This window comes from Leucopleurus acutus (assembly GCF_964270905.1).
Source record: "Leucopleurus acutus genome assembly, chromosome: 4".
Lineage (NCBI taxonomy): Eukaryota > Metazoa > Chordata > Mammalia > Artiodactyla > Delphinidae > Leucopleurus > Leucopleurus acutus.
Genome location: NC_139146.1, coordinates 112,496,838 through 112,514,522, shown reverse-complemented (window position 1 = coordinate 112,514,522; position 17,685 = coordinate 112,496,838). Strand labels below are relative to the sequence as shown.

At 36.1% G+C, this 17,685-nt stretch overlaps 1 protein-coding gene across 5 annotated transcripts in view; it reads left to right on the top strand.

Moving 5' to 3' along the window:
- CNOT6L (CCR4-NOT transcription complex subunit 6 like) overlaps window positions 1–17,685 on the top strand; it is a 120,286-nt gene that overhangs the window by 69,996 nt on the left and 32,605 nt on the right. For all 5 annotated transcript variants that reach the window (XM_082837601.1, XM_082837598.1, XM_082837602.1 and 2 more), the window contains exons 5-6: window positions 5,660–5,749; window positions 16,506–16,574. In XM_082837601.1, coding sequence (XP_082693727.1) covers window positions 5,660–5,749; window positions 16,506–16,574 — 159 coding nt within the window. The remainder of the gene's footprint in view (window positions 1–5,659; window positions 5,750–16,505; window positions 16,575–17,685) is intronic.

Sequence of the window (17,685 nt, the reverse complement as noted above, 5' to 3'; positions counted from 1 at the left end):
GTGGAGATGGTTTCAGTTTTTCACCATTGAGGATGATGTTGGCTGTGGGTTTGTCATATATGGCCTTTATTATGTTGAGGAAAGTTCCCTCTATGCCTATTTTCTGCAGGGTTTTTATCATAAATGGGTGTTGAATTTTGTTGAAAGCTTTCTCTGCATCTATTGAGATGATCATATGGTTTTTCTCCTTCAATTTGTTAATATGGTGTATCTCGTTGACTGATTTGCGTATATTGAAGAATCCTTGCATTCCTGGAATAAACCCCACTTGATCATGGTGTATGAAACTTTTAATGTGATGTTGGATTCTGTTTGCTAGTATTTTGTTGAGGATTTTTGCATCTATGTTCATCAGTGATATTGGCCTGTAGTTTTCTTTCTTTGTGACATCCTTGCCTGGTTTTGGAATCAAGGTGATGGTGGCTTCGTAGAATGAATTTGGGAGTGTTCCTCCCTCTGCTATATTTTGGAAGAGTTTGAGAAGGATAGGTGTTAGCTCTTCTCTAAATGTTTGATGCAATTCGCCTGTGAAGCCATCTGGTCCTGGGCTTTTGTTTGTTGGAAGATTTTTAATCATAGTTTCAATTTCAGTGCTTGTGATTGGTCTGTTCATATTTTCTATTTCTTCCTGATTCAGTGTTGGCAGGTTGTGCATTTCTAAGAATTTGTCCATTTCTTCCAGGTTGTCCATTTTATTTTCAAAGAGTTGCTTGTAGTAATCTCTCATGATCTTTTGTATTTCTATAGTGTCAGTTGTTACTTCTCCTTTTTCATTTCTAATTCTATTGATTTGAGTCTTCTCCCTTTTTTTCATGATGAGTCTGGCTAATGGTTTATCAATTTTGTTTATCTTCTCAAAGAACCAGCTTTTAGTTTTTTTGATCTTTGCTATCGTTTCCTTCATTTCTTTTTCATTTATTTCTGATCTGATTTTTATGATTTCTTTCCTTCTGCTAACTTTGGGGTTTTTTGTTCTTCTTTCTCTAGTTGCTTTAGGTGCAAGGTTAGGTTGTTTTTTCGAGATGTTTCCTGTTTCTTAAGGTAGGATTGTATTGCCATAAACTTCCCTCTTAGAACTGCTTTTGCTGCATCCCATAGATTTTGGGTTGTCGTGTCTGCATTGTCATTTGTTTCTAGGTATTTTTTGATTTCCTCTTTGATTTCTTCAGTGATCACTTCGTTATTAAGTAGTGTATTGTTTAGCCTCCATGTGTTTGTATTTTTTACAGATATTTTCCTGTAATTGATATCTAGTCTCATAGCGTTGTGGTCAGAAAAGATACTTGATACAATTTCAATGTTCTTAAATTTCCCAAGGCTTGATTTGTGACCCAAGATATGATGTATCCTGGAGAATGTTCCATGAGCACCTGAGAAAAAAGTGTATTCTGTTGTTTTTGGATGGAATGTCCTATAAATATCAATTAAGTCCATCTTGTTTAATGTATCATGTAAAGCTTGTGTTTCCTTATTTATTTTCATTTGGATGATCTGTCCATTGGTGAAAGTGGGATTTTACAGTCCCCTACTATGAATGTGTTACTGTCGATTTCTCCTTTTATGGCTGTTAGTATTTGCCTTATGTATTGAGGTGCTCCTATGTTGGATGCATAAATATTTACAATTGTTATATCTTCTTCTTGGATCGATCCCTTGATCATTATGTAGTGTCCTTCTTTGTCTCTTCTAATAGTCTTTATTTTAAAGTCTATTTGTCTGATATGAGAATTGCTACTCCAGCTTTCTTTTGGTTTCCATTTGCATGGAATATCTTTTTCCATCCCCTTACTTTCAGTCTGTATGTGTCTCTAGGTCTGAAGTTGGTCTCTTTTAGACAGCATATATATGGGTCTTGTTTTTGTATCCATTCAGCCAATCTGTGTCTTTTGGTGGGAGCGTTTAGTCCATTTACATTTAAGGTAATTATCGATATGTATGTTCCTATTCCCATTTTCTTAATTGTTTTGGGTTCGTTATTGTAGGTCTTTTCCTTCTCTTGTGTTTCTTGCCTAGAGAAGTTCCTGTAGCATTTGTTGTAAAGCTGGTTTGGTGGTGCTGAACTCTCTCACCTTTTGCTTGTCTGTAAAGGTTTTAATGTCTCCATCAAATCTGAATGAGATCCTTGCTGGGTAGAGTAATCTTGATTGCAGGTTTTTCTCCTTCATCACTTTAAATATGTCCTTCCAGTCCCTTCTGCCTTGCATAGTTTCTGCTGAAAGTTCAGCTGTTAACCTTATGGGGATTCCCTTATGTGTTATTTGTTGTTTTCCCCTTGCTGCTTTTAATATGTTTTCTTTGTATTTAATTTTTGACAGTTTGATTAATATGTGTCTTGGCGTATTTCTCCTTGGATTTATCCTGTATGGAACTCTCTGTGCTTCCTGGACTTGATGAACTATTTCCTTTCCCATATTAGGGAAGTTTTCAACTATAATCTCTTCAAATATTTTCTCAGTCACTTTCTTTTTCTCTTTTTCTTCTGGACGCCCTATAATTCGAATGTTGGTGCGTTTAATGTTGTCCCACAGGTCTCTGAGACTGTCCTCAGTTCTTTTCATTCTTTTTTCTTTATTCTGCTCTGCAGTAGTTATTTCCACTATTTTATCTTCCAGGTCACTTATCCGTTCTTCTGCCTCAGTTATTCTGCTATTGATCCCATCTAGAGTATTTTTCATTTCATTTATTGTATTGTTCATCATTGCTTGTTTCATGTTTAGTTCTTCTAGTTCCTTGGTGAATGTTTCTTGCATTTTCTCTATTCTATTTCCAAGATCTTGGATCATCTTTACTATCATTATTCTGAATTCTTTTTCAGGTAGACTGCCTATTTCCTCTTCATTTGTTAGGTCTGGTGGGTTTTTACCTTGCTCCTTTATCTGCTGAGTGTTTTTCTGTCTTCTCATTTTGCCTATCTTACTGTGTTTGGGGTCTCCATTTTGCAGGCTGCAGGTTCGTAGTTCCCGGTGTTTTTGGTGTCTGTCCCCAGTGGTTAAAGTTGGTTCAGTGGGTTGTGTAGGCTTCCTGGTGTAGGGGACTAGTGCCTGTGTTCTGGTGGGTGAGGCTGGATCTTGTCTTTCTGGTGGGCAGGTCCACGTCTGGTAGTGTGTTTTGGGGTGTCTGTGGCCTTATTATGATTTTAGGCAGCCTCTCTGCTAATGGGTGGGGTTGTGTTCCTGTCTTGCTAGTTGTTTGGCATAGGGTGTTCAGCACTGTAGCTTGCTGGTCGTTGAGTGAAGCTGGGTGCTGGTGTTGAGATGGAGATCTCTGGGAGATTTTTGTCGTTTCATATTATGTGAATCAGGGAGGTCTCTTGTGGAGCAGTGTCCTGAAGTTGGCTCTCCCACCTCACCTCAGAGGCACAGCACTGACTCCTGGCTGTAGCACCAAGAGCCTTTCATCCACACGGCTCAGAATAAAAGGGAGAAAAAGTAGAAAGATAGAATTAGTAGAAGAAAGAAAGAAAAGAAAAGAAAGAAAGAAAAGATAAAGTAAAATAAAATAAAGTAAGATAAAATATAATAAAGTTAGTAAAATAAAAAATAATTATTAAGAAAAAAATTAAAAAAGAAAAAACGGATGGATAGAACCCTATGACAAATGGTGGGAGCAAAGCTATAGAGACAAAATCTCACGCAGAAGCATACACATACACACTCACAAAAAGAGGAAAAGGGGAAAAAATCATAAATCTTGCTCTCAAAGTCCACCTCCTCAATTTGGGATGATTTGTTGTCTATTCACGCATTCCACAGATGCAGGGTACATCAAGTTGATTGTGGAGCTTTAATCCGCTGCTTCTGAGGTTGCTGGGAGAGATTTCCCTTTCTCTTCTTTGTTCTCACAGCTCCCAGGGTCTCAGCTTTGGATTTGGACCCGCCTCTACATGTAGGTTGCCAGAGGGCGTCTGTTCTTCGCTCAGACAGGACGGGGTTAAAGGAGCAGCTGCTTCGGGGGTTCTGGCTCACTCAGGCCAGAGGTGGGGGTGGAGGGAGGGGCACTTAGTGCGGTGCGAGCCTGCGGCGGCAGAAGCCAGCATGACGTTGCACCAGCCTGAGGCGCGCTGTGCATTCTCCCCGGGAAGTTGTCCCTGGATCACGGGACCCTGGCAGTGGCGGGCTGCACAGGCTTCCGGGAAGGGGGGTGTGGACAGTGACCTGTGCTCGCACACAGGCTTCTTGGTGGCAGCAGCAGCAGCCTTAGCATCTCATGCCCGTCTCTGGGGTCCGCGCTGTTAGCCGCGGCTTGCGCCCATCTCTGGAGCTCCTTTAAGCAGTGCTCTTAATCCCCTCTCCTCGTGCACCAGGAAACAGAGAGGGAAGAGAAAGTCTCTTGCCTCTTTGGCAGGTCCAGACTTTTCCCACACTCCTTCCCGGCCAGCTGTTGCGTACTAACCCCCTTCTGACTATGTTCACGCCGCCAACCCTAGTCCTGTCCCTGCGCTCCGACCGAAGCCTGAGCCTCAGCTCGCATCTCCGCCCGCCACGGCGGGTGAGCAGACAAGCCTCTCTGGGCTGGTGAGTTCCGGTCGGCACCGATACTCTGTGCGGGAATCTGTCTGCTTTGCCCTCTGCACCTCTTTTTTTGTGCTTCCCCCCTCCGCCACCTGCAGTCTCCGCCCGCGAAGGGCCTTCTGTGTGGAAACCTTTCCTCCTTCATGGCTCCCTCCCACTGGTGCAGGTCCCGTCCCTATCCTTTTGTCTCTGTTTATTCTTTTTTCTTTTGCCCTACCCAGGTATGTGGGGGGGTTTCTTGCCTTTTGGGAGGTCTGAGGACTTCTGCCAGCGTTCAGTAGGTGTTCTGTAGGAGTTGTTCCACGTGTAGATGTATTTCTGGTGTATCTGTGGGGAGGAAGGTGATCTCCAGGTCTTACTCTTCCGCCATCTTCCCGTCTTCCTCCGAAGATTTTTTTTAATAGTTATAAACTTCATTTCTGAAAGGTCTTCAATTTTTGTTTTTTCAAATCTGTTTGCTAGACTATTTTTGCATGCTTGTCTTAATAAATACCGCCTTTATTTCTTAAGAGAATATATAGACTGTTAACAGTAGTTTGTTTTTTGAAATTTGATAAATCTGTATTCTCAGTATTCAGATACCCCGATCACTGTCATAAAAAAAATTCTTATTTCCCTCTACATTTCATTAACTCATCTTGGTAATGATAGGTTTTCTTTTCACTTGAAATACCTTCCTTTTCTCCATGTGTAGTATAAATATTCTAACTAGGAAGACCCTCGTTTATATCACTTGTTCTTTCTCATACAAGGCTGTTTTTCTTTCAGTTAGAGTATTATCTTCAAAGATAAATGTAGAAACTATGGGTTACTTAAGGGTGCCAAGTTTTGATATTACTTCAGAACTGACCAAGATTAATATGTGTATGTGTGTGTGTATGTATGTATGTATGTATATATGTGATTTGACACACCCAAATTACAGGTGTACAGTATAAACTGAAATCTGGAGAGAAATATTTCTTCTGAAGTTTTTCTTTATGACTTGCTCAACAGAGTATTTAGTTCCTATGATTTCTTTAAATTTATGTAACAGATTAAGTACAGTAAAATTCACTTTAGAAAATTAGTATTTTGTTTTATAGTGTATATTTGTTTTGTCTTCCAATTGTAACTCTTACAGATTTTATTTTTCTCTTTGTCTTTAGGCAATCCTTTATCACAGGATATTCTCAATTTATACCAGGACCCAGATGGAACCCGAAAGCTACTGAACTTCATGCTTGACAATCTTGCAGGTAAATATTAATGACAAAGCAGTAAACTCTACAGATATTACCGTTAGCTAATAGATCACATGTTGCTTAAGAGCTTCTGACCATTTTATTTTAGTTGTTGTTATTATTATTTTTAAAATTTTTTTATTGGAGGCATCTGACCATTGTTTTATAACTGCTTGTAGGATTGAAGTTCCTGGCATTAGTATATTCCATGGTAGTGGGACATTCTTCTTTTCACGTACTGAGTGCTTTATGTTAGGATCGTTAGTTACATTATCTTATTGAATCTTTTTAGGAATCTAGGAGGTAGGAATTTTTACTGGCATTATACAGATGCAAATTCTGAGATTCGGAGAATAAAGTAATTTACCTAAGTACACAGCTGATTAATGCCAGAGCTGTGAACTCAAGATTGTCTTGCTCTTAATCACAAAGATGCATAGTTATCAATTGTTTGAATTTGATGCAGAATGTTTGGAACCCACATATTGTGCACATTTTTCAAGAATGAAATGACTTGTTGGATTCACTACACATCTGTGGAAATTTTGAAAGCAAGATTTTAATTAAGAGCACCAGATTTATCTGATCAAAATAGTGGTATTCCAAATGAAAAATTTTTAATGTAAGAAAGCTATTAAGTATTTGACTTAAAACTTGTTTGTTTAAACACTCAAAATATATTTAAAAGAATGGAGATGCTACTAAATTCAGATATTTTTCTTGGAATAATACCTTTCTGAAATACAGAATCTTAAAACAGAGCTAGAGAAATCTAGATCCCAATAGAGGCCATCATCACAATATTTTGGCTGTACTCTTTTTAATTGTATTATAGAAGACACCCACCTACATACAAAATTTAAAAAAATCGTAAGATTTACAATAAGGTGAAATCAAATTAATGTAATTTAAAAGTTTTTTGGTTGATTGATGAGAGAGAGATAACAAACTTATTAGAGAAGTCCTTTTAGTAAGAAAGTAAGAATATGTGGCTGTTAAGTTGTATACAAAGCATGTGTATGTTATTTCCTTCTTGTTTAAAAATTAAGTATCTCTTGTCTCTATGGATATAGCCTGTTGACCCAGCCATATGGCATGTGTGGTGTGTGTGTGTAATTTTTAAGGAGTTTTTCATGTGTTTTAGATATAAGCTGTTTGTTGATAACATATGTCGCAAATACCTTTTCTGGTGCTCTTGTTGATTTTCCACTCTCTTAATTTGTCTCTTGATGAACAGAAAAAATTTAACATACTCTCTTTATTGATCTTTCTAGTGTGGTACTGCTTTTGTGTTCTCTTTAAGAATTTTTCTCTACCTCAAGCTCATGAATGTATTCTCCTATGCTAGTATCTAAAAACTCCATTTTTTACTTGCAACACTTAGAGCTATAGTCTTCCCAGAATTGAGTTTGTGTAACACAGGAGTCAGTTTTTCCATGTGTGTATTAAACCTTAGCCATTTATTGAAAAGACTGTCCTTTCATTACTGTTTTTTTGTGCCATCTTTGTCATGAATCATCAGTGTTTTTATGATATTTCTAGATTCTCTATTTTTTGTTCTCTTCCTCTAGTCTTTATGGCAGTATAACATTGTTCTTAATTATGGCAGTTTTGTAAAATGTTTTGAGATACAGTAGAGTAAGTCTTCCCTCTTGATTTGATTATAAAGTCTTGGCTAGTTTTGGCCCCATGCTTCTTTTGCCTTGTATTTTTATTAAAATTGCTAGAAACAGCTTTTCAAATTTCTCCCCTCACCCAAGTGTAGGGATTTTGATTGGGGATACAGTTGACTCTTGAACAACACAGGTTTGAACTGCACGGGTCCACTTATATGCAGATTTTTTTTTCAATAATAGGATCTATAGGATCCACGTTTGGTTGAATCTGTGGATGTGGAACCGTGGATATGAAGGGCTGACTGTAAGGTTATATGCAAATTTTTGACTGTACAGGAGTCAGGGCCCCTAACCCCTGTATTGTTCAAGGGTCAACTGTAGATTGCTTTGGAAAGAATTGACATGTTTGCAACACTGGGTTTTCTAATCTAACAGTGTAGAATATTCTTTTATTTATTGTGCCTTCTCTAATTTATCTCATTATTTAGTTTTAGGTTTCTGTGTATTGGTCTTGTGCGTTTTTATTACATTTATTCTAGGTATTGACTTTTTTTGATGCTTTTATAGTCTTTTTGAAAATAAATAGTATCTTAATGGATATTGCTGATTTGTGGAGTGCAATTGAGTTTTGTATACTTCGTGGTATTCCCACCTTGCTGAACACTTGCTAAATATGTATTCAACCACTTTGCTCAATTCATTTTAATCCTGATGCATTTTAATGTCAATTTACGCAAGCATATCATCTGTAAATTCTACTTTTAATATTATTTTTCTAATTCTTATATCCTTTATTCTTTTTCTTTATTGCACTTGCTAAGACTACCAGTAAACTGCTAACTAAAAGTGGTCATAATGGGTATCATTTAATTTCATAATTTATTAGCTTTTAATAATTTATGATTAAGTAGGACGTTCACTGTAGTTTTTGTTTCTTTTTTTTTGCGGTACACGGGCCTCTCACTGTTGTGGCTTCTCCCGTTGCGGAGCACAGGCTCCGGACATGCAGGCTGAGCGGCCATGGCTCATGGGCCCAGCCGCTCCACGGCATGTGGGATCCTTGCAGAACGGCGCACAAACCCGTGTCCCCTGCAACGGCAGGCAGACTCTCAACCACTGCGCCACCAAGGAAGCCCATTCACTGTAGTTTTTATATTGATAGTTTAATCAGATTAAGGATTTTCTTCTATTCCTAGTTTGCTAAGAGAGTCTATTGTTTTTTTATTTTTTTGCGGTACGCGGGCCTCTCACTGCTGTGGCCTCTCCCGTTGTGGAGCACAGGCTCCAGACGCACAGGCTCAGCGGCCATGGCTCACGGGCCCAGCCGCTCCACGGCATGTGGGATCTTCCTGGACCGGGGCACAAACCCGTGTCCCCTGCATCGGCAGGCGGACTCTCAACCACTGCGCCACCAGGGAAGCCCTGTTATTTTTTAATATGAATAAATGTTGAGTTTTATCAGATGCTTTTTTTCTATTAAGATGAGTATAAAATTTTTGTCCTTTATTCTGTTAATTTGGTAATTGCATCGATGGTTTTTCATATTACCACCTTTGTATTCCTGGAATAAGCCCAAGTAACTTGTAATATATTATTATTCTTTTTATATATCCCTGTTTCTATTTGCTGATCTTTTACTTAGGATTTTTTTGCATGTGTGTTTGAGCGAGACTGGCCAGTCATTTTTCTTGTCAAGTTTTAATATAAAGGTTATGTTGGCCTCATTAAAGTTTTGGGGGATTATTTTATCATTTTCTGTTATTTAGCAGAGTTTATTTAAGACTGGTATTCTTTCTTTCATAAATATTTGGTAGAATACATCTGAGCCTGGGGTTCCTTTGTAGGCAGTTTCAATTACTGATTTAATTTCTTTAATAACTATAATACTTGTCTGATTTTCCATTTCTCTTTTTATCAGTTTCTGAAAGTTTTTTTTGGTAATTTGAATATTTTATCTAATTTTTCAAATTTATTGGCATACAGTTGTTCAGAATATCTTTTTATGAGGTTTTAATGTCCATTTAATGTATTGTGATGTCTCTTTTCCATTCCAGATACTAGTTGTTTGTGTTGCCTCTATTTATTTCTTGAATAGTCTTGTCCAGGGATTTATCAATATTTTCTTTGAAGAAAAGAACCAATTTTTAGCTTTTTTGGTCATCTCTATCATACTTTTTTTCCCACTATCAGTAATTTCTTATCTTTATTTTTTCTTTCTGCTTTCTTTGGGTTTCATTTGCTGTTTTCTTTCTAACTTCTTATAACACTTAAATCTTTCACTTTTAGACATTTTTTTCCTCTGATGTATTCATTATTAAATCTCCCTCTAAACATGACTTTTAGCTGTATCCTTCAAGTTTTAATTTGTATAATTTTCATTATCATTCAGTTCAGCATATTTCTCCAAGCACTCATTTCTTCTTTGACTGATGAGTCATTTAGAAGTTTATTTTTTTATTTTTAGGGGAGTTTTTCTAGTTTTCTTTGTCATTGATTCCTAGCTTAATTCCATTGTGGTCAAGGAACGTACTCTGATTTAAATTCTAAAAATGTGTTATATATTAGCCAGCTCATGCTTAATTACTTTTTATAAATGTTAAATATGTACTTTAAAAGAATGTGAATTCTGTAGTTGTTTGGTACAGCATCGTATGTATATTAAAGTTTGCTAATTTGAATGTGTTATATATACTTAGTGATTACTTTGTTTTTATTCATTACTAATAGAGCTATGTTAAAATATCCCACTTTGATTACAGATTTATTTCTTCTTGTAGTTCTTGCAACTTTTAATTATATATATTGAGGATATATTTTCATGTGTTTCATCTTTCTGGTTATTTGAAGCTTTTATCATTATGCTATTCTTATTACTTTCATATTAATATAGCTACATGAAAAAATATAGCTGCGTGAGTTCTACTTTGGTTAGAATTTGCACTGTATATCTTTTTTCTGTTTTTTCTATGTTAAACTTTTTTGTATCCCTATATCTTAGTAGTTTCTTCTGTCTTCTTACTTCGGGTTTATTTTGTTCTTTTTCTTGTTTGAAGTAACAACTTAGATTGTCGATTTGAAATCTTTTCTCATTTTCAATGTAAGAATGTAGCACTATACACTATAATTTCCCTCTCAGAACTACTTTAGCTGTATTCCATACATTTTGATATGTTGTATTTTCATTTTCATTCTGTCCAGTGTATTTAAAAAAAAATTTCCTCTGAGTCTTCCTCTTTGACTCATGGATTATTTAGAAATATGTTACTTAATTTCCTGTTGTCTGTTACTAACTTTTTGTTTGATTCCAGTTTGGGACCAGTTGGGAAACCTTCTGTGTTATTTCAATTCTTTTAAATTTCTTGAGGTTTGTTTTATTGTCTATCTTGGTGAATGTTCCCTGAGTGCTTGAAAAAAGTATATATTTTGTGGTTGGTTGGGTGGAGTATTCTTCACATGCAAATTAGATCATGCCGGTGGCTGGTGGTATTTAATTCCTCTATATTTTTTGTAACTTTCTGTCTAGTAGTCTTACCAGATGTTATAGTGCTAAAATTGCCAACCATAGTTGTGGATTTGTCTGTTTCTCCTTTCAGCTTAGTCAGTCTTTGCTTCATGTATTTTGAAGTGGTGTTGTTTATGTATACATATTGAGGATTGCTACATCTTCTTGATGAATTGATCTTTTTATCATTGTGTAATAACCTCCCTTGTTCCTAGTATCTTTTTTGCTCTTAAGTCTACTTTATCTGATGTTAACATAACCACTCTGCTTTTTTTTGGTTTGTTTAATGTTTACGTACTCTTAGATTCAGCTTCACTATGTGTATGTGAAGTGAATTTCTTGTATTAGTGTACAGTTGACTTATATGTCATGATTTTTATCTACTCTGCCAAGATTCCACTCATTTAATTTGTGTATTTATTAGACCATGTACATTTAAAATAATTATTGATATGTAGAACTTGAATCAGCCATTTTGATACTTGTATTCTGTTTGTTTCCTTTGTTTCTCCTTCATTTATCTTTTCTTGGTTTCTTGTGGGTTACTTAAACATTTTTTTAGGATTCCATATTATTTTATTTATGCTGTTTTAGAGTATATTGTCTCGTATAGTTTTCTTAGTCGTAACTTTAGATATCACAATATACATACGTAGCACAGTCTATTGATAATGGTGTCTTATCACTTTAAGTGAATTATTGATGCCCTACTTCCATTTGTGTCCCTTCACCCTCCCCACTTTTTTATTTTTTTAATTTTTATTTATTTATTTATTTATGGCTGTGTTGGGTCTTCGTTTCTGTGCATGGGCTTTCTCTAGTTGTGGCAAGCGGGGTCCACTCTTCATTGCAGTGTGCGGGCCTCTCACTATCGCGGCCTCTGTTGTTGCGGAGCACAGGCTCCAGACACACAGGCTCAGTAATTGTGGCTCACGGGCCCAGTTGCTCCGCAGCATGTGGGATCCTCCCAGACCAGGGCTCGAACCCGTGTCCCCTGCATTGGCAGGCATATTGTCAACCACTGCGCCACCAGGGAAGCCCCCCACCCTCCCCACTTTAAAAATATTATTGTCCCTAGTATTTCCTCTACCTGTACTAGGTACCACACAGGCGTTACAATTTTTGTTTCAGCCGTCAGATACGATTTAAGAAGCTTATGCGGAGAAGGTTAATCTGTTATATTTATCCTTAATATTAGTCATTCTCTGTTCCTTCCATTTTGATGTTCCATTTCTTCTGTTACGTTCTTTCTGTTTAGAGAGCTTCCTCTAGTCATTCTATAAGGGCTGGTCTGCTAGCAAAAAAGTCTTGTAGTTTTCCTTTGATAACATCTTTATTTTTCCTTGATTTATGAAGGAAAGTTCTGCTGGATACAGAATTTGAGGTTGACAGTTCTTTTCTTTTAGCACATTATCACTTCCTCTGGCACCATGGTTTTAGAAAAGAAACTTATTGTTCCCCTTTAGGTAATGTGTCATTTCTCTGAGGTTTTTGTCTTTAATTTTTAGCAGTTTCATTATGATGTAGTTTGGTGTGGCTTACTTTGGTTTTATTGTTTGAAGTTTGCACATCTTCTTAAACTTGTAGATTTATGTTTTTATTAAATTTGAGAGTTTTTAGTCATTATCTCTTAGAATACTTTTAAGTCTGCATTCTCTTTCTGAACTCTGATGATATGAATCTTAGATCTTCTGTTATAGTCCCACAGGTTTCTCAAGCTCTGTTCATTTTTTTTTTCAGTTTTCTTTTTATTGTTCCTATTGAGTAAATTCTCTTGATGTGTTCTCAAATTCAATCATTTTATCTTTGGTTATCATTATTATTGTGCCCTTCTACTTCTTTCCTTGGGTTTTCTGTTTTTTCAGTTTTCAAGAGAATTTGTAATTACTCTTCATAGCAGCTCTATGATAGCTGCTCTAAAATTTCTGTCAGATAATTTCAACATCTGAATCATCTCTGTGTTGTTGTCTGTTGGTAGTCTTTTCTCACTTAAGTTGTGATTTTCCTGTTCTTTGGTATGACCAGTGATTTTCAGTTGTGCCCTGGATAGTTTGAATATTCTGTTAGGGGATTCATGACCTTTTAAAAACCTCAATAGCAGGCAGCCAATTTAGGTTTAGCATGTGGGTTCTGTTGGTCCTCCCAGGCTCAGCTGGCACCCTCTCTGTGGGGAGACCAGGCCCAGTGCTGCCAGCCACTGGGAGGTGTGGGAAATCAGAACTTTCCTTGCATGCCTCGCCACCCTGGGTCTATTCCTGGTGACTTCAGGGCTGTCTCGCACTTAGTGTGGCATGTGTGGGAGATAAAAATGGGAGAATTGTTTTTATCACATTATAGGTATGATGCTGAAAGACGTATTAAGATGTCACCTGCTGTTGTTCTCTTCATAATGAGAATAGACTTATCTTCAATTTTGATCCGAATCCTTGTGCTATGTCTAGGACCATATAGATTTATCTATTAAACAGTCTTTATCTGATTTGATAGTTGGCCCATATAACTCTGTATTCCTCTCCTTTGTCATATCATCGGCTATGCAATTTTATCTTTGAAAAAAGTCAATTTTAAGTATGTGCCATACATGAATATATTATTCTCCTTGTAAGAAATACTTAAATTCCGGTTAAGACTAGATTTTCCTTTGACCACTACCTTTAATTCCCGTCCCCTCCGTGTAAGTAAACACACTTGTAAGTTGGGTGTGTATCCTTGTAGGCATGTCTATAGACATTACATATAAAAATTATACCAGTAGAAGTTTTATGGTATTACTTTGCATGTGTGTTTTAAATTTTTTTCTAATAAAATATATCCTATTATTATAATGTATCTTATTATTTAATTAAAATGTATCATATATATTTTTCTACTTTTTTCTCACTCAACAGTATTTCTTATATACCTTTCCACTTTAGCACACATGTATCTTTTTTCTTTTAAACTGTAGCATAGACTTCTGTGAAATGGATAATAACCATTTGCCATTGCTTTTGCTGTTACAAACAGTGGCATAATGAATATCTATTTGAATGCTGCTTTAAGCAGATAGGGCTGATACCAAGAAATAGAATTGCTGGGTCACAGGGACATGAATGTTTTAAATTTTAAAAGATGATGCCAGTTTGTCCTCCCAGAGAGCTGTACCAATTTGTACACTTCCCACCAGTTGTACATGCAAGTATCTGTTTCTTATGCCCTCCACCAACCCTGATGTTAGTAAACTTAAAATTTTTTTTTGTCAATTTAGATAAAGACATGCTATCTCATTTTTTAATGTTTCCTGGTTACTGGTGAGATAGAGTATTTTTTCCTATGTTTTTGTTCTTTGGTTGTTGTTGAGGAATATTATACGTTTTACTTACACTGATATATTGTGCTGTATCAGTTAAGATATGGGAAGCGTCAGAATGTTGACATCACCTTACTTGTCTTATTTTGATATCTTTTGTGCTTTCTGAATGTTTAACTATTTGCTAATAAGGATCCCAGCAGCTAAAAAGTTCCTTGTTTACTCTTCATTATATTTACATAATGAGCTTTCCATTTTTTGAGATAGTTGCCAAGATTCTGGCATGGCACTCCTAGCAGGCATGATTATTTTCCAGGATTCAGTGTGTTGAACCAGCTGGATGGTTTGTTTGTCATCTTATGATGACCTTCATATGGACTGTGCAAAATAACGTTCATTTCACTTTGTGAAAAGCATGGCTGCTAAAACAGGCATCCTTTAGGTAGACTTCAGAACATCAAAATGATTAGTAAAGTGAAACTTTTTTAAAGGTCTTGGATACCGTGGTCAAAATTTCTATGGCTGGATGATGATGGAGTGTTTTTGTTTTAAAGGAATACATTTCTTATCCACTGATTCCCTGGGTAAATCTGTAAACTCTAATCAAATTGTTCTGTAACTGCAAATGTGTTTAAAAGGGAGAAGAAAAAGAGGAAGTTAAATCTTAATTTAGGAATTTTCTTTCATCTGATAGTTTGGTAACATTTAGTTCCATAGTACTGACAATCATATCTGAGCAGTTAATGTTTAACCAGTGCCTTCCTTTTTTCTGTATAATGTAGCTCTAATCTCTTGCTTTGCATTGACATTATGAAAGAAAGAGTAAAATTAGGAAATGAAAGCCCTGTTAGAAAATTCAGTAATTTTTATTATGCATGCATATTTTTTTTTTTTATTTTAAAAATATTTGAATATTTTGTTCGTCAGTGTGTTGAAACTTCACATAGCTTTGATTTACCAGCTGGGAACAAAGCTGGGTCAACACAATTTATATGTGTAATTAAGACATAACACCTTACTTATGTTTTTGTTTTTGTTTTTTTAACATCTTTATTGGAGTATAATTGCTTTACAATGTTGTGTTAGTTTCTGCTGTATAACAAAGTGAATCAGCTATATGTGTACATATATCCCCACGTCCCCTCCCTTTTGCGTCTCCCTCCCACCCTCTTTATCCCACCCCTCTAGGTGGTCACAAAGCACCCAGCTGATCTCCCTGTGCGATGCAGCTGCTTCCCACTAGCTATCTGTTTTACATTTGGTAGTGTATACATGTCAGTGCTACTCTCTCATTTCGTCCCAGTTTACCCTTCCCCCTCCCCGTGTCCTCAACTGCATTCTCTGTGTCTGCGTCTTTATTCCTGTCCTGCCTTTAGACACTATAAAACTCTTAGAGGAAAACATAGGCAGAACACTCTGTGACATAAATCACAGCAAGATCCTTTTTGACCCACCTCCTGGGGAAATGGAAATAAAAATAAAAATAAACAAATGGGACCTAATGAAACTTAAAAGCTTTTGCGTAGCAAAGGAAGCCATAAACAAGACCAAAAGAAAACCCTCAGAATGGGAGAAAATATTTGCAAACAAGCAACTGACAAAGGATTAATCTCCAAAATATACAAGTAGCTCATGCAGCTCAATATCAGAAAAACGAACAACCCAATCCAAAAATGGGCAGAAGACCTAAATAGACATTTCTCCAAAGAAGATACACAGATTGCCAACGAACACATGAAAGGATGCTCAACATCACTAGTCATTAGAGAAATGCAAATCAAAACTACAATGAGGTATCACCTCACACCAGTCAGAATGGCCGTCATCAGAAAATCTACAATCAATCAATGCTGGAGAGGGTGTGGAGAAAAGGGAACCCTCTTGCACTGTTGGTGGATGTAAATTGATACAGCCGCTATGGAGAACAGTATGGAGGTTCCTTAAAAAACTAAAAACAGAATCCCAGCAATCCCACTACTGGGCATATACCCTGAGAAAACCATAATTCAAAGAGTCATGTACCAAAATGTTCACTGTGCACTATTTACAATAGTCAGGACATGGAAGCAACCTTACTTAAGGTTTTAAATAGGTACTTTTTTATAAATACTGTGTAAGTATAAATGCCACTACTGAATTTCCTCATGTTCTTTTTGGATATTAGTTACGTGTTTTATGCAGAACTCTTTGTCAACTTCCTTCAGCTTCTAAATCTTCGTTATATTTCAGTACTATATTTTTAAGTCAGTTTGTGAGGCATTATAGCTGAAGAGAAAACAGAAGCTGATTTGACCTTACAAAGCAAATGATACTGATTTTAGAAAGACATGAACATATGTTTAAAAGAATATACATTTTTTCCAGTTCATCCAGAGCAGCTTCCTCCGAGGCCATGGATTACATTAAAAGAACGAGACCAAATTCTGCCATCAGGTAAATAGTTTTTCTTATTCTTCCTTGACTTTTTTCAGATATACTTGAAATGCCATTTGGGCTTTGTGATAAAATTGACAGGCCTTCATTTTACCTCCCCTGAGTAGATGTGTTTTAAAATACTGATCAATAGACTTAAAAGTCTACCCTAAGGCCTATGTACAGGGATCTCATACCTTTCACAATGATGCAGCTCTTGGTTTTAAAATTAGTTCTTGTAATAGAGCTTTCCAAGTGGCATCTTCACATAGGGTTTGGTGATTTAAGAAAAATGAGTAGTAATGAATTTTCTTCTGAAAAATTTTAAACTACTTAGATACTTTATCTTTCTTGAGTGGGTAGGCTGATAATGCTTTGTAGAAGGATAATTTAGACTGAGTTCAATTTACTGTATTGGAAACAAAATACGATACCAGGCCAAGGGTATAGAAATGATATAGGGTGAAGATTTGAGCAGTTTAATTATATGATTTAGCATTTCTAGAACTGCAGTCATGTAGGAAATAGAAACCTTTATCTTCTGGTGCAGACCAATGATGATTTGACATTTATAGGGCTTCTTACTGCTCATTAGACATTTTATGATTGGGAATTCTGCTTAAAATAAGTTGTTATGAATTAATATTCTTCTTAATCACAAGTGATAGTTTTCATGATACCTAATTTTGTTTTAAAAATGAAAATTTTACTGTTTTAATATGAAGGCAAACCAATCACTGAATACTGATACTTAATTTTAAAGAGTAAACCACAGAATTTATTATGTACTTTTACAACAATATAAAGCCCGTCTTTTTTTTTTTTTTTTTTTAATTTAAGCTAAGAAGTGGAAGGATTCAGAAAAAATCATTTGCTTAGGTATCGGGAGATGTGCGAAGTGTAATGTGTTCATGGTTGTATTTATATTTTAATAACACTGAGAAATATTATCATATTAGTACATTTCTGTATCTTCTAGAGGTAATAATTTTAAAACCACCACACTCGAGCCATAGTATCAGCCTGTTCTAAGAGGTACTGTATCAGTGTTATCAAGAATAACACTTCTGTTATCAGGATTCACATTGATGGTCTGAGTAAAACGAATACCTCAGTTTTTCTACAAAGCCTT